Source organism: Oreochromis niloticus, linkage group LG22 (assembly GCF_001858045.2).
Source record: "Oreochromis niloticus isolate F11D_XX linkage group LG22, O_niloticus_UMD_NMBU, whole genome shotgun sequence".
Lineage (NCBI taxonomy): Eukaryota > Metazoa > Chordata > Actinopteri > Cichliformes > Cichlidae > Oreochromis > Oreochromis niloticus.
In genome coordinates, this window is record NC_031985.2 from 21307122 (window position 1) to 21324383 (window position 17262).

Below are 17262 nucleotides of genomic sequence, written 5' to 3' on the forward strand. Positions count from 1 at the left end.
GAACAAGCTCCCAGTTTGGATTCAGGAGACAGACACCCTCTCTGCTTTTAAGATTAGACCTAAAACTTTCCTTTTGATAAAGTTTATAGTTAGGGTTAGATCAGGTGACCTTGAATCCTCTCTTACTTATGCTGCAATAGGCCTAGGCTGCTGGGGGCTTCCCATAATGCACTGAGTCTCCTTCACTCACCTCTTTTCACTCTGGTTCTCTTCCACAGTGTGTCTTTGTCCTGTCTCCCTCCCCTCACTCCCAAATGGTCGCAGCAGATGGCTGCCCCTCCCCAAGCTTCGTTCTGCTGGAGTCATAGTGTAAAAGAGCAGACTCAACAAGCAGTGGCTTTTGATTAAGTAAACTTTATTGCAAAGAAACTGAGCAGATGAAGGACTGTAGCTGGGAAAGAAGAATGGCTTCAATACAAATCCTGAGAGTGGGTCACAGACATCTGGAGGTGCGAAGGTGAACCAGAATTACCAGATTGCAGGTAAATTGATTCTTGAGCCAGAGGATACAAACTGAGGGAGCCTAAGATTAACCATAGCAAGCATCTGTCCATCTTATACTTGAAGCCTGATACCTCAGTTACTAATAACACTGACAAACACCAGCCTCAGGCAGAGAGACCGGAACCAGACCAGCAACTTCACCTGAGAAAATGTCAGAGAGAAAGGAAGAAGGAAGAGAAACAAAACAAAAATTCAAACCCACCCAGGTCTGCTTAGTCAACAGCCGGAGGTTTCTTCCTGTTAAAAGGGAGTTTTTCCCTCCCACTGCTGCCAAGTGCTTGGCATTTGAGGTCATTTGACATTTGGGGTTTCCTCTGTATTATTGTAGGGTTATTACCCAACAACATAGTGTCTTGGGGTGACTGTTTTTCTGATCTGCTGCTCCCTCTATGGATTGCTTTAGGGGATCATCTGCGGGGATCAACGTATTTAACATTCTTTGTCCAGTACATCAAAGATCTCTCCTCTGCACATGTCCAGACCGTCTCGGCCTGCCCTCTCTTTAGCTCTAAACTCCTGAACCTGAGCTGTCCCTATTCTAATCACTCCCACTGAAATTTTTAACATCTTCACCTCTGCCTATTGTATTTTTGTCAGTGCCACAATCTCCAAACCATACATCATAGCAGATCAACCTTGCCTTTCACTGGTGCTGATATCCATCTGTCAGAAGTGTTTAAAAGTAGCTGTCTAATGCATAAATGTTGCCCAATTGTGGTTAGCTTCCAAGATAATACGAGACCGGACGTGCTTAGGGTGGTATGGCATTGGTTAGCACTGTTGCCCCACAGCAAAAAGGTCCTGGGTGTGAATCCACCAGATGGCTGAGGTGTGTGTGGGTTCTCTCCGGGTACTCCGGCTTCCTCAAGCGTGCATATTAGGTTAAGTGGCGACTATAATTGGCTGTAGGTGTGATGGTTGTCTCTCTATGTACATGTCACCAATGCAACAGATTGGTGACATTTTTAGAGTGCACCCCAACCTCTCACCCCGTGGTAGCAGTGATAGCCTCCAGAATGGAGACTGAACGGATGGATTTTTTTTAATATATAAAATTAAATAAAGTGCTTTTAAATTATATTAAATGTTGCTCTTTTATTTTGTTATACCATGTTAAGTTCCTGTAACATATCCTAGTCCACTCCACATTAAAACCAAAAATTAAATTGATCGTGTTTAATTTCTTTGAGGCAAAATGTGAAGCATTTTTAAAGTAAAGCCAATTCTACTGTGTACAGCTTCATTTGCTTTGTCACGATCACATGTTATGCTGCTGTGTTTAAGATCTTTCATAGTTATTCCTTGCTACCTTTAAAGCATTTTACTGTAACTGCTAAAACCACTTAAATCGGGGATTCCTCATTTTGCAAAAATACACCAAATGGGCAGTTAGGGAGAAGTTTGTCTTCTGCAAATGCTACATTGGCTGCTTTAAAGGAAAAAGTGGTTTCTTTGGAGAACATGTTCCTGTCTGAATCCTTGTAAATGAGTCAGTGTGCTTTTTTTCTCCATGGCAAAACACCAGTGCTGACTCAGCAGACTTCCAGAGTTCTCATTTCTATAAGAGTCCACTGTAACAAAGTCGTTTCTGCAGGCAGTATCAACAGTTTGTCCCCCTCAAATCACAGATCCAGGGTCATTTCTGCCACCCATCATCTGGAGATGAGGTTGGATTTGGATTTTAAACTTATGACGAAAACATGGATTATTATTGTAATGTGTTTCCTCCTGATACCAAGTAAATGCATTCAGTTTCAGTCTTTTATCGGTTTAACTTTTCTTTTGTCTGTTTTTGTTTGCCTTTTCACTCTCTCTGGGCTCCCCACCTGTACTCGAATGCACCAGTAGTGATAACATTGAACAAAGTGCTGTGCAGGTAGAAATGTGTGTGTGTGTGTGTGTGTGTGTGTGTGTGTGTGTGTGTGTGTGTGTGTGTGTGTGCACTTTGGCTGTCCTTTGTCCTAAATCGTCTATCATCTATCATAAAGAACACACCTTCTTTGATAGGCCCCTGATAGCACACACAAACACACACACACACACACACACACACACACACACACACACACACACACAGAGTTATGACTTATGTTCAGTCCTGTTCCTGAGGGTGTGTCTCCTGTTTGAATGTCTGCCTGTTCATCCATGTCCTAATCTGTAATGTACTCGTGTACTCACATACGCTGCAGCAGCCATATTCCTGAGCTTGCGCTTCAAGCGCAATGGACTTAAGAAGTGTGTGCATACAGCTGTGTGAGTGCAGCAAAGGACAGTGTGCAAAGGCAAACCATACTATATGCATGCTTGTGAAATCAAAGTGAGGGCCATGAGAGAAAGTATGATCGACTTCTGATAACAAACACTAGCAGGTACAAAGACGCTGAAACACAGGGCGCGGCAGCTGCCAGGAATGTGCTCAAGGCATCTCACCACACCACACCCAACCTCTCTCTCGCTTTCTCGCTCCCTCTCTTCTTTTTTACACACTCTCTCTTCCGTGCTCAAACCCTCCCTCCACCCCCCACCCCCCGATCTCCTCCCTCTCTTGAGTCACCCAGCCGGCTTGGAACAGGTATGCAGGTCCAGGCAGGAGCTAAATCCAAGCTTGCACCTTAGCAGGGCTGGCTTAGTAGGCTGTGTCAGGTATCAGGGACTATTTGAATTAAAAAAACCTTTATTGACAAGGCTTCTTCAATATTGACAGTAGAATTAGATGAAGATGAAGAAATCCTGTGACCTTTTTTTTAGATAGATAGATAGATAGATAGATAGATAGATAGATAGATAGATAGATAGATAGATAGATAGATAGATAGATAGATAGATAGATAGATAGATAGATAGATAGATAGAGCAAAAGTTTTGAGTCACTCCTCATGTCTTTATGCTTTGCCAGGAAAATGGAAAATAGGTGCAGCGACTTACTAAAGGATCTTGAAAGTCAATATTTGCCAGATAAACTTTTTTTTCGTTAAGTAGTTTTCGAGAATACCTCTCCAAATAAAGTGTCTAAAGAAAATGTAAAATTGATTCCTTGCCAAATTCTCTGTTACATGTAGACACACAAACATGGTTCATCCCTTGAGTTAGGGATGCCTTTTTACGCTGATGCTGATTTATACGTCGGTTTTAAGAAGTATAATAAACAGAAACACAAACAACATTCTCTGAAAATGGCCAGGTACAGGGACTGGCCTGAAAATAAGAGAAAGGGCAGCCAGTGTCCAAGGAAAAACTTTGAAAAACCTTCAGAAAGCACAGAGAACCATTACTCAAGACTGGCTGGCCCTCCTGGGAGCAAAAGGTAAAGAAATTGGGTGTGGCTCAAGACTTTTGCATTTATTACAGCAGAGGTGAACCGATATAGGAAATATGTTATCTTAAAAAAAAGATAAAAACTACATAAAATGAAATATAACTAGATGTGATTAAGCCATAAAATCATAATTATTTTATGAGTATATGAGGTAACAAAAGATGCTGATCAATTTATATGAAATACTATCATGTAATCCTATAATAGCTCATAAAAGGTTAGTATTAGTATGGATGGTGTGATATAAACCCTCTTGTTAATTAATGCAGTTCGGGGATGATTGTCACAGTTGTGTTTATGCCATTATAATAGGTGTTTCTAATATTTTGTCCATCCCATTTATGTTCATGGTGCTGTACTTGTGTGTATAATACGAGGCAATTCAAAAGCACCACAAGCCCCAAACCCACCGCAAAGTTCACGTCATGTGATCAGTCTGTGGTTCAAACAAACAAGAACTGAATATTAACTGTTGTGAAGGCTGTACTGTTGTGTTGCTAGGAGACCCTAATAAACCATTGCATTTTTCTCTTTGTGTACGTTTCATAGTCACATTTTTTCCTACAGTGTCAGAGTGCAGAACAGAGTGATGTGAGTCAAAATCAGGAGTATCTGTATCTGACTTCATGTCTTATCACCGTGTGTGTCCATATCTGCTGCAGCTTCCAGTGCAGACTTAATCAGCATTTTCTAGGAGCAACAATAAGAGGAGGTTGCTCTTTGAGTGTGCCCTTCTTTGTCTGTCTCCACACTGCTCTCTGTGAGCTTTCCCAGCATGCTTTTCTCACGATGTAATGTCACACCGGAGTATAAGGTGACTCCCTGGAGCCAGAGGCTTTGAGGTCATCTTTACACCACTGTGCCGAGAGGAAAGGTGCCCGACGCTGTACAGTACACTGTACTGTAGGTGGCTGTGTCGGGGGGAACTGTGTTTCTGTGGAGTTTGAGTAAACGTGGAGTCTACTGCTAACAACACAACACTGCATTCACCATTACTACCCGCGGTCTGATGATAAATATTGGTAAATATTGGTGCATCTGAGTGTTTAATGACCTGATTATATTTTTTTTATGTTGTTCCAAAAGATGACAACTGCATAATCCCTGTTAATTGGATCTAAATTTAAATGAATGAGCCTGACAAACTGGCGTGTGACTGTGTGCGTTTCTGCTTCATCCAGAGCCTGAAGCCTGACGCCTAAAGCCTTCCAAGGAGAGGAGTTAATTTTTAGTACTGGGCGGGCCCTTGTTATGAACTATAAACAGCTCAGGTAGAAGGAAAGTCCCCAAAGAGAGTGCAGCGTTTTCATTTACAGTAAGTATGTGTTCCCGGTGCGATGCAGAGAAATGACAGACCAGCGACACTGCATACTTTGGGCAGGTGTTGTCGCTTTAACGCTATTATTACCACCTGTCACACATGATGGTAATGATTATTTAGGAAACAATGTGCATAACTTCACAGACAGACGGACACAAAGTCTGAGCAAACAAGGGGCTGATTTATCAAAGCTGGATGCCTTTCGACTGAAAGCCTGCTGTGACCTGCTGCTGCTCAGTCAATCAAAAAGGAAAGGAAAACACCCGAGGCCTTCCATTTAACAACTATTTTGGGGGGGTTTCTAAATATAGTTTTACATCAAGTAATATGACACATTTTAGAGGCCCTGATGAAGGCTTGGTCCACCTTTGGACATGAATGTCACCAAACAGGGCAGCTTTGTTCCAGGACCTCACGGATCACTGCTGACTCCTACGTGAAGTTCAGATGTTTATAATGTGCTTGACATGAAACGTGCTTCAGATTCACAGTTGTGGTCAGAAGCCTGGTAATGCATGGTAATTTTAGGGCTTTTAATGATTTCTTTGAACTGTTCTTTTTCCAAAGTGGAATGATTTTACCGTGAACATCATTAATAACTTTAAAAGACAAGAATTGGGTGCACAAGTTTGAATTTATTTTGGATTTTCCCTAATCCACACAGAGTCAGAAGTATCCATACATACAGCCCCACTAATATTTTGTTAAATGTCCCTTTGAAAGTTGCACTTCAACAACAAGCTTCTGGTATTATTCTGGCTTGATATTTGACTTCTCTTCTTGGCAGGAGAGTTCATTTACATTGGTTGCTTTACTGGCACGTACCCGGCTGTTCAGCCTAGTCCACAAATTTTCAGTAGGGTTGAGGTTGGTGTTTTGAAAAGCCAAAAGCTTAAGGTTAATCTGCTTTATCCAATCCAAAACCAGTTTTGTTGGTACACCCAACTGTGTCCAAGTTTCAGCCACCTACCTTTGATTTGAAAAGAAGCTGAAGAAGTGCATCCACTTCGTGCACTGTACCAGTACCACTAGCAATAAAACAGCCCTGCAGCATGATGCTACCACCACCATGCTTGACAGGCATGTGGCCTCTCATTCATGGTCGGTCAATTTTGGAGCAATAGCTTTTTTTCCAAACCAATTTCCTGTCACTGAGGGTGACAGATCGGGTCTTCCCCCAGACTGTGGCAAAGTAGTGACACATCTGAACAAACTTGTACTTGCAAATGTATGAACTGATGATCTTGGAATCAGTACTTGTTTGGAAATTGATCTTGAACTTTCCCGTTCTTCTGAGTATCAGTCAATCCAATGAGTGCAGTTATGCAAATCCTTTTTATGATTGCAAAGAGAAACTACCAGTTGTAGTGAGTCATGTGATGTTTACAGGTCTTGACCATTTTAAATTAAAATACACTATAGAGCCTTCAGCACCACTTACGAAAAGACCAAATTGAGTATATATATAATTTAGATCCTTTGGGGATTAGAGAAAATCCGAAGTAAATTAATACTTGTGCACCCAATTATTGTTTTTTTAAAGTTATTAAAGATGTCTGATATACAATCATGTGACCCTGGAAAAAGAACAGTTCAAAGAATTCATCAAAAGCTCAAAATCACATTAAGATTTAAGTCACTAGTGAGTGGGTGCAAACTTCTGACCACAACTGCATATCTCAAGAGGTTCTGTTTGTACCAATAACTGACTTTAACTCTGCCAAAGTGTCATATGTGGGCTGCAGGATGAAACTGCAGACCAGCAGATGACTAAGAATGTTAAAGGTGTAAACATGCAGCGATGTAATGATTGCTATCTGCCACAAAACAGGCTGACGTTCGACCTATGACTAAATTTAGAGAAATGTGCCCTGATCACTGAAGACAGAAAACTTCTGTGGACGTGTTTCAGCAGATGAATTTTGTGGCGGTCATTCAGAGTCATTAGTACGACCTTATGTGGTTCCTCTCCCGAGCTTTCCAGCAATACTAAATATGTAATATGCAACCACGCTTACATATCATAATGGAAAGTTGATCCTGCTTATGAGAAACCATCTTGTGACTGGAGTCCAGAGTCCTTAATAAAAGACTTGTTTCCACTAAGCTCTAGTGGATCATCAGCAGTGAAGCATGGTGTTAGCTATCTGTGTTATACTGCCCTCTACTGGGCGGAACTTGAACGTGTTCTTAGCTGAAGTTTAAAATAGTTTGCAAATCTCTTCAAAATGTAACAAAACCTCGAATAATAAACGCAGTCCACCGACAAAGGCGACTAAACATGTTTTTCCTTATCTTTTTTTTCTTAGAATTGATAGCAAAAAAAATTAAAAAATACAAAAGGAGCTCTTGAAAAGGGTAAAATAATTGATCAATTGTGGAAAATAATAAATAAATAAACTGTTGTGAACTCCCATCTTGTAATTCCGAGGTTTACTGTTATACTTTCACTGATATTGCTATAAATGAAATCATGTTTTTAACCGAGTCTCATATTATTGTGCTGCCCTTTTTTATGTTTTGATGACTCTGTGCATGATTCAGTGCTGTAGATTATTCATAAAATCCACTTCTAAAATAGGGCACGTATATTCAAACGTCAGCAAGACTGGGATCAAACTGTGGCGCAAACACTTTGTTTATGTTGTTGATGTTGCGCGAGCTCTGCGTCATATTTTCGCACAGACCGAAGGGAAAATGAAACTGACTTTAAGTTTCGATTCCACGCCAAAGCTGATATTGGAGCATATATACAGAAGCTGCCTGCAGATCAAGATTCACGAATCAAACGCTGCTTATTTCACGTCGACGTTTCACCTCAGCGGACCGAGTTAATCCACAACTGAGCAGCATGGGCAGATCCACAGGTAAGACATCATTTATTTCATTAAGTATTTTATTAATATGAGGTGGAAAAAAATCATCTTTTAATTTCTTGCAGTGTTTGTTTTGATCACCATGGCTGCTGCGTCACCATTTAAGTAGCAGTGTTAAAGAGTCAGACTTCTGAATTTAAAACAGAGGAGGGGAAAAAAGCTCTTTGATGAGCTTGATGATTTTTTTTATTTATTTTTAAGTGTCTGCATTTTTAAAAATTTTTTTTGCTTTTTTCTATCCAAATTACAGTCATGTTGTGTAGTTTAGTTTGTTTTTGTGTTCTTAGTTTTTCTTTTCCTTTTTTTACTCCTTTGTGCAGAATGGATTCCTGCTTTATGGTTGGACGTCTTTAATGAGCTGCTGTATGAGGACAATCAGCTTGATTATGATGACCAGTGGACTCTCAACTTCAGCTACAGCCAGACAGACACAGTCACCAAGGAGGAGAGGAAGAGAGGCTGGAAGGTTTATGCCCACTGTGCCCGTGGAAAGTATGTTCCCTGAATACTGTCAAAATTTCTTGTGTTAATTTCCTTCAAATAGAGCCTATGTGAGGTAAAAGTCACTGACAATATTAATACATATGCTGCAAAGGAGACATAGATACAAACATTTCCTTGCTATGGTTACGCAGTCTCCACCCATTCCTGTCCACATGAGCAAACAGCTGATCTGATGACATGCCTGTGTGACAGCTGTCTCACAAAGCTGTCTACTCAAATGGAGAGAAACTTGTTCTGCCACCTGGTTAAATAAGTTACCTGCACGAGTTTTTTCTTCTAACCTAAAATCAGAAAGAAAGTCGGAGCCACGAGGTGCCAGACTGCCCACTAAAGCCTTGTGTGTCTCTAAGTCTGTTTTCCACTCAAAGGAAGCTCAACAGTCATGTAAATAATGAAGAACAAGGGGGAAAAGAAGCAGTTCATTTTCTAGAAACTGAACTGAGAATTGCACAAAAAGTCTTATTATTTCTTATTCCTCATGTTTTATCTCTTCGTGGCAGTCACACCTCAATAAGCAAATGATAAGCATGAGAAAGAAGGGAAAGAAGGACTGATTTGGCCTGTGGTGATTTGTCATCATCCTTCCATCCAACCTCACCCCTACTGGCCCCATCCACCCTCCCCTATAAAGTCATCTGGCTGTAAAGTCATACGGTTTAGAAGAGCAATATGATAAAGCAGCTGCGATATGGGAAAAGTGAACGCCTGCACTGAGATAGCAAGGTTAGCGATAACTACTAGGCTGGAAATAACTCTCTGTATCTAATCACCTCTCCACAGATTTCAGTGTGCGTCCTGCAGAAAGACCTGGCCCTCTGCACGAGTGGTGGTGTTGTTCCGGTACCGGCTTCAGAGGGGCCGCGGGACGGTGATCATGCGGCCCTTTGGTCAGGCCTGTCGTCGGTGCCAAGATGGTTTTGAGCTGGGTGGATTTTCCGAGAATGAGGTGGAACATGCTCTGCTGAGGGTGTTTGCCAAAATCAGGAAGAACTGCTACGGCGAGGATGATGATGATGATGATGACGATGTGTCATCCACAGAGTCCACCGTAGTGCGGACCAGACCCCACGAGGAGGGCCTGTGTGAGGCATGCTGTATGGGCATTTGCTGTGTGGATGATGAAGATGATGACTAATATGTGTGTGTGTGTGCTGTCAGGATGACAGCTAGAAGTGTGTGCATGTGTGTTTGTGTGTGTGTGTGTGCGCATGTGTGTGTCTATCAAAGTGTGAGTGCCATGACAGCCTTCTTTTCCAGTTTGCACATTAAATTTTCTTCAGCAATTTGAAGTTTAAAGGCTTTTTATTGTTATGAAGGTTCTTGGTCGGGTAAAAAAACAACAACAAAAAAACAGGACCAATCACCAGATATGATAAATTTTCTATATTTTTTATTGTATTGTATTCATACTAATTAAGTAATAAAATTTTGTGAAATTGTGATCAAGTTGGGTTTCTCTGATCTATTTTTTATTTTTCTTGGATTCATCTTTTACTGTAATAGACATGAGAATAAATGGGATTTATGGGATGGGATTTTATAGAAGCTGAAATGAATTTAGATCATCCTTCAAAAGAACCGCTTAAAAAAGTTCCTGCAGATGTTTCACGATGTCTGACGAGAAGAAAAACTTGGTTCAGGAAGGATTTATTTGCACGTAACACAAATTTAGAGTAACCTGAGACAAATATGGAAAAATCCAGCACTGTCATTATGTTGAGTTGAGCTACAAAACTAACTCAACCTTATGGGTTAACTTTTTGTAATTCACGTTAACTCACATTATAAATCATAACAGGTGTAATTTTCTGAAATTATTATTATAATTTCTGCTAGCCTTGATTTTTTTTATGAGAACATGATAATAAACTTAAACTACACATAAAATATAAAACACCACAGGAAGCTCGAGTCCACAGGAATGTTGAAGCCTGAACTGCTAAACTGACATACGTGTGCACGAATACTGGTTTGGTGACTTCAGGCTTTCTATTCTGAGCACCTCGCATTGTTTTCATTGATTCTAATTTTCCATTGTTGTTACCGTGTAAAGTCAAAAAGGGAGAGTGGCAAAAAATATTTAACAGCGAAAGTTTAGAGCATATTTTCACTTTCAAAGAAAAATTTAAAAGCATTTCAATTATTTTCATTCATTATTTTTTGCACAAATATTGTGTAACTACAGAACACAGAGGCACAAGTATAAAATCCATCCAAAGCATCATTAATACAGACATAATACTAAATATATATTATTTCCCCTTAATTTACTAGAAATTAATAGACAACAGTAAAAATCACCTGTGAAGCTCTAAAACTGGGTAAAAACGATTAAAAAGATTTGATAAGCTTTCTTCTTCATCCAAACATTCAGGAATGAGACAAAGATTATAGTTATCAAAGAGCTTATCAGGACAGACATGCAGCAGTTTTGCTGAAGGTGACTGTGCTCCGGGGTGTTTTTACAAAATACACAGGAGAAAAATCTCCATGGGTGTGAAATGCTTTAAGATAAGAATGCCACAGCGCAGAGGAAAGTCACAGGAGAATCAAGAACACATGAGAAAACTCAACTTCATATTTAAGCAGTTGTTTATGTCAGGTAATAAGTAACACTTCAGGACACTCAGGGAGCTGTCCTGACTACTGCAGGAGCTCCTTTATTTCCCATATCTGCATCTTTTGACCTGGCACAGGTTTTACACTGGATGCACTTCCTGATATGAGCAGCAGTGATAGTGCACTATCATTTGATTCAGTTTATCCTATCTGTCCAGAAGTTGATTCTGTTCATCTGGACGTAGCGTTTTCAGTGGGAGAAACTCACTCATCCAAGTGACTTCTTCAGTCTCAGCTGACTGCAGGTTTCCCCAACCTTTTAAACAGTACATTTGCACAATGACTGAAACCAGCCCACTGAAGGAACAATGGGCTGGGAGGTCAGTTCCTTCATCATAATTATGCAAATTCTCATGACCATTGATTAACAACCACTGATCAACCTGCAATCAGCTGAGACTTCCGCCGGGTTGCAGGGGCAGCAGCCCAAGCAGAGAAGCCCAGAATAGGAACATGAGATATCCTGAGTTTCAGTATCTGTTAGTTTATTGAAATAAATGAATAAGTAAATAAATGAGTAATATTAATAATAAAAACTTGCCTGGTGAGGTATTTATTGAGACTATGGTTGTCTACAGGACTAAGAGTCGCTGCTTGTTTTTATTGTTGTACCTGTACAGATGTTCTTGCCTCTGACATATGTCCTCCGTATGGGGCGCCGTTTGTAAACTGAAACATGCCGAAATTAACGGCAACATACCTCCGTGCATGAAAGATAAAAACTAAAACTGAAACTGAAACATTTTCAAACAATAAAAACTAAACTGGAAAGAGCAAAAACACTCTGGAAATGAACTGAAACTACACTGAATCGAGAGGAAAAAGTCAAAGTAAATGATGCAACAGCGGAGACTGCATGGAAAATGAAAGCGATGTTAAATTTCGTTTTCCAAACGCACACCTGAGAAGGTGGAACACGCCCTCCTCGGGCAGTTTTACAAAAACTGCTACCACCAGGAGGATGATGATGCAGATAGTGGGAGGTCATCATCAGAGCCTGAAGCGAGGACCAAACCCCACGAAAAGAACCTGGGCCAGGCATGCCGTATGGGCATTTCCTGTGTGGATGATGAGAATGATGACTAATGTATCTGTGTGTGTGTGTGTGTGTGTGTGTGTGTGTGTGTGTGTGTGTGTGTGTGTGTGTGAGTGAGTGAGTGTGTTGGGATGTTCTTTGGGGATTTTTTAATGCATTTTGCACACAAACCTTTCCTTCATATTTTAAAGTTAACAGTCTTTATATGATACACATTTATTGTACTGTATGTGATTTTATTACTTTTGTGGTTTTCTTTGTATTTTGTGGCTACTAATAAAGTCTTAAGTCTGATCAAGTCTTCTTTTATGGCTTTTATTACTTTCTGCATTTGTTTTGTGAGACAGAAATTACTGCACTTTTACATGAATAATCTCAGTTTCTCAGTTTATCGCACTCTTGACTGTTCTTGACTAAAGCAGAAAGGTGACCGACTGACTTTTGCCCGTTATGTTAGGTAGTCATCATACACTGATACCCTTTTAGCCAATTCAGTTTTCACCCACAGCCACCAAAAATCTACAAAATAATTCAATATGCCTTGTAGCCAGTTTAATAAGAGCACACTGTGTTGTAACCGGTTTGTTTAGGTCGGACATGGCTGCATGGAAAATGAAAGCGATGTTAAGTTTCGTTTTCCAAACGCACAGCTGCTCTCAGGATATAAACAGAGACGCTCCAGCAGCAGAGCCACATTCACCACTCGAACAACATCAGCGACTCATCGCATCAGCTGGAAGCTCTTCAGTTAACAGACAATCGATCAACATGGACACAGGTAACATGGTTTAGTTTAGAATTTGCACCTGTGCTGATTGCTTGGATCTTTGTTGTACTGTAAAACAGACCGCTTTGCTTGGTGACAGCATCAGCTTAATTTATGTCCTTCTCTTGTCCAGAATGGACCGCTTCTTTATGGTTGGACACATTTAACGAACTGCTGAATGAGGACAATGAGCTGGACTATGGAGACCGGTGGACTCTCAACTTTAACTACAATCAGACAGACAGAGTCACCGAGGAGGAAAGGAGGAGAGGCTGGAAGGTCTCCACATATTGCGCCCGTGGAAAGTATGTGCCGCACGTCCTGCATTTATAAACTTTAACATATGCAGGTCATATGAATACATGAGTGTTTATTCGCTTTATGTGGTGCTCACAGTATTATTTTATCCAGAGTCGTAGCTATTCAAGTGGAAAGAGCAAGTTATAGATGCAAGTACGTGAAAATATATTTGTACCTAACACCGTCTAATCGTTTCTCCACAGTTTTGAGTGTGCATCCTGCACAAGAACCTGGGCTTCAGCGCGGGTGGTGTTGGTGTTCCGGTACCGGCTGCTGAGGGGCCAGGGGACGGTGATCATGCGTCCTTTTGGTCAGGCCTGTCTTCGCTGCAGAGGCAACAATTTCAATCTCCCGGGTTTCGCGGAAAAAGAGGTGGAACAAGCCCTCCTCAGGCAGTTTTACAAAATTCGGAAAAATTGCTACCACGAGGAGGATGATGATGAAGATAGTGGGAGATCATCATCAGAGCCTGAAGCGAAGACCAAACCCCACGAGAAGAACCTGTGCCAGGCATGCCGCATGGGCATTTGCTGTGTGGATGATGAAGATGATGATTAATGTGTGTGTGTGTGTGTGTGTGTGTGTGTGTGTGTGTGTGTACCTGTTTAGACATCTTTGTGAGAACAGGAAATTGGCGTGCACTTACTTGTGTGACCAACAGGGGGACAAAATGCTTGTCCCCACGAGTTTGAAGGCATTTTTGAGGCTCATAATATTAAGCATTATATCAATGAGATGTCCACACAAAGATGTGAAAACGTGTGTGTGTGTGTGTGTGTGTGTGTGTGTGTGTGTGCGTGTGTGTGTGTGTGTTGGGATGTTCTTTTGGGATTTTTAATGCATTTTGCACACAAACGTTCCTTCATATTTTAAAGTTAACAGTCTTTATATGATACACGTTTATTGTACTGTATGGGATTCTATTACTTTTGTGGTTTTCATTGTATTTTGTGGCTACTAATAAAGTCTTAAGTCTGATCAAGTCTTCTTTTATGGCTTTTATTACTTTCTGGATTTGTTTTGTGAGGCAGAAATTACTGCACTTTTACATGAATAATCTCAGTTTATCGCACTCATCTACACTTTAGATGAAGTTCAAATGTGGTTAACGTTGAAACTACACATGATTTATAAGTGATTAGTACACATGATTAGACATGAAAAGCACACACCCACCAAAATTAATCTTTAAAATAATGAAATGTGCCTTGTAGCCAGTTTAATAACAGCATGCTCTGTTGTAACCGGTTTGTTTAGGTCGGCCATGACTGCATGGAAAATAAAAACTATGTTAAGTTTCGTTTTTCAAACACAGCTGATCTCAGGATGTAAATAGAGACGCTTCGTGCAGCAGAGCAACATTCGCGACTTGATAAGCATCGGCGACTTATCGCATCAGCCGGAAGCTCTTCGGTTTACAGACCAAAACATCGAGAAACATGACCACATCGACAGGTAACACAGTTTAGTTTGGCGGAATATACACTTGTGCTTTTCTTTTTAAATTTATTTTCAATGTATTTTTTTATTTTGCGGCAGTGAAACAATTCTTTTGATTAGGTGTGCATCACTTGCACATCACAGCACACCATTTCTTCTGCTTTTACACAATATTGAATAACACTGATCTCTATATGATTCACTGAGATCATCAGCCTAACTTATTTCCCCCTCCTGTCCAGAATGGACGCCTTCTTTGTGGTATGACACCTTTAATGAACTGCTGGATGATGACAGTGAGCTGGACTATGGAGACCGGTGGACTCTTAAGGTTAACTACAACAAGACAGATGAAATCACTTATGAGGAGAGGAAGAAAGGCTGGAAGGTCTCCACTCACCAAGCAAACGGAAAGTATGTTAACTTATAAACAATATAAACTTTAACATATTGTAACGGACTGGGTTACAAGTTAGTTGACTTTTGTGTTATCAGTGTTTGTGTTCAGAATTATCAGTTACCTATGGCATAGTTGGACCACACCCGCAACTGGGTGATTTACTGAGTGTCCTTGAACGTGCAGTAGTCTAGAGGCCGGTTGGCCTGTCAATCAGTTCAGTTACCAATGACAGAGAGTCTGGAGGAGAGCATGTATGTGGTTGGCTGAGAGTGTCCGGGGGGCGGGGGCTGAGAGAAGCTGGTGTGTGTGTGGTGGCGGAAGAGAAAAAGTGAGAGAGATTGTTGTTGTTGCTGTGAGCGCGCTTTTCCCCTGTTTTTTTGGCGTTGGCTACGGCCCACAGTAGCCCGTGTTACGAATCTGAATAAAACGCCAGTAACCAGAACGCCGATCGTCTGTGTCTTCTGTCGGAGGGACGCTACAATATGTAAAGTAATAGTTACTGAAAACATGAAACAACAGCAAGACAGAATAAAAATATGAAAAATATATAAATTCATAGCAACAGCATAACAGCAAAACCAGAAGAAAAAAAAATGAGGCAACATTTTTCAGACTGTGGATGTAGTTGTAGTTTTCCATCTCCACCCTTTCTCTGATCACATGAGCGTGCAGGTTCTCTGACAAATGACCGTGTGACTTACACACAGAATCAAAACAATGTCATTTTGTGATTAAAAAAAGATCAAACTGGTTCTGCTGCTAAATGTAATTTCTTTATGGTGACTCAGAGAACCGCACAATACTGTTTGATCCACAGACTCATGGGGAGGCTCTGTTACTACATGTGGAAAAAGCAAGCTATAAATGTAAGTACATAAAAATAAATGTGTACCTCACAGCATGTAATCATTTCTCCACAGATTTCAGTGTGTATCCTGCAAAAAGACCTGGGGTTCAGCGCAGGTGAGGTTGGTGTTCCGGTACCGGCTGCTGGGGGGCCAAGGGACAGTGATTATGCGTCCTTTTGGTCAGGCCTGTCTTCGCTGCAGAGGTGACAAATTCAATCTCCCTGGTTTTGACAAGAAAGAGGTGGAACAAGCCCTCCTCAGGCAGTTTTACAAAATTCGGAAAAACTGCTACCACGAGGAGGATGGGGAGAAGGCTGGAGACAATGGAAGACCATCATCAGAGTCTGAAGAGAAGACCAAACCACACAAGAACCACCTGTGCCAGGCATGCCGTGTGGGCCATTGCTGTCTGGATGACAAGGATGATAACTAGAGTGTGTGTGTGTGCTAAAAGTGCTCAGAGAAACTTGTTTACTGGTTCCTGGGACGCTCTTTTGGGATATTTTATCTGTTTTGCACATGAAGTTAACAGTTTTAAGAGTACGATCCACATTTATGGTGCAGTATATGATCATATCACTTTTCTGTGCTTTTATTGTATTTTGTGGCTATTAGTAAAGTCTGATCAAGTCTTGTTTATGGTGTTTGTTATTTTCTGGATTTGTTTTGTGTGGCAGACATGCTAGAAATTGCTGTACTTTGCATTCATATACAGATCAGATCTTTTTTCCACCCCATTTATTTGATAGTCATACCAGATACAAGTAAAAACATGAAACCAGAAATGCTGGTATTATACTAAAACGTACATGCCATAGAAGTAGCAATGGTCAGTTTTAGCTGTCAGGGAAGCTTATGAATGCCCCCAAATTCTCACAGCATAGCAAACGGAGGTACAGCCAGAGTCATACTAAACTGCACGCTATGGAGTCAGTCTTGCAAATTCTCCCAGATAAAGTAACTGCATGCAAAGTACATCTAAAACGTGTGCAACAGTGTACCTATAAAGGGGTGACTGCATCAGATAGTATTTGACCTAGTTTTCTTTTTCTGCTTTTCATGAATGTAACCAATGAAACTTATGCTGCAAAATCTGCAAAGATTCTATTATTTAAGGCTCATTAAAACTGTGCATTTGAAGAAAAACACATTTTTAATTTTTCTTAGCTACACCTTTGTATATTCATATTTTCCCTCTTTAAGAAAATGAAAGAGTATTCCCAAGGTGGCTAAATTAATTCTATGCACAGTATACATGGTGTTGGTTTGAGGCCTGTCACATCTGAATGCCTTATAAGAATAAAGGGAAGCTGCGGTTTATCTTGATCATCT

At 40.7% G+C, this 17262-nt stretch overlaps 3 protein-coding genes across 3 annotated transcripts; all 3 read left to right on the top strand.

The window, feature by feature from the left end:
- Positions 1-7846: 7846 nt before the first annotated feature.
- Positions 7847-9832, top strand: LOC100703877 (receptor-transporting protein 3). Its single transcript, XM_003444069.5, has 3 exons — positions 7847-8008; positions 8338-8509; positions 9302-9832. Exons 1-3 carry the CDS (start codon positions 7993-7995, stop codon positions 9654-9656), a joined length of 543 nt encoding a protein of 180 aa, XP_003444117.1. The 5' UTR covers positions 7847-7992; the 3' UTR covers positions 9657-9832.
- A 2978-nt stretch (positions 9833-12810) lies between these two features.
- Positions 12811-14224, top strand: LOC100704415 (receptor-transporting protein 4). Its single transcript, XM_003444155.5, has 3 exons — positions 12811-12954; positions 13076-13247; positions 13446-14224. Exons 1-3 carry the CDS (start codon positions 12945-12947, stop codon positions 13798-13800), a joined length of 537 nt encoding a protein of 178 aa, XP_003444203.3. The 5' UTR covers positions 12811-12944; the 3' UTR covers positions 13801-14224.
- Positions 14225-14538: 314 nt separating this feature from the next.
- On the top strand, positions 14539-16567 carry LOC100704149 (receptor-transporting protein 4). The gene is made up of 3 exons (XM_003444154.5): positions 14539-14697; positions 14925-15096; positions 16003-16567. The coding sequence occupies exons 1-3, from the start codon at positions 14682-14684 to the stop codon at positions 16361-16363; spliced, it is 549 nt and encodes a 182-aa protein (XP_003444202.1). The 5' UTR covers positions 14539-14681; the 3' UTR covers positions 16364-16567.
- Positions 16568-17262: the final 695 nt, after the last annotated feature.

What these genes read in the sequence shown, in the direction of transcription:
- LOC100703877 (XM_003444069.5), top strand. An exon ending in GCCCACTGTGCCCGTGGAAA is followed by an intron (nt 8,510 to 9,301) that starts GTATGTTCCCTG and finishes ACCTCTCCACAG; the next exon opens with ATTTCAGTGTGCGTCCTGCA.
- LOC100704415 (XM_003444155.5), top strand. An exon ending in ACATATTGCGCCCGTGGAAA is followed by an intron (nt 13,248 to 13,445) that starts GTATGTGCCGCA and finishes GTTTCTCCACAG; the next exon opens with TTTTGAGTGTGCATCCTGCA.
- LOC100704149 (XM_003444154.5), top strand. An exon ending in ACTCACCAAGCAAACGGAAA is followed by an intron (nt 15,097 to 16,002) that starts GTATGTTAACTT and finishes ATTTCTCCACAG; the next exon opens with ATTTCAGTGTGTATCCTGCA.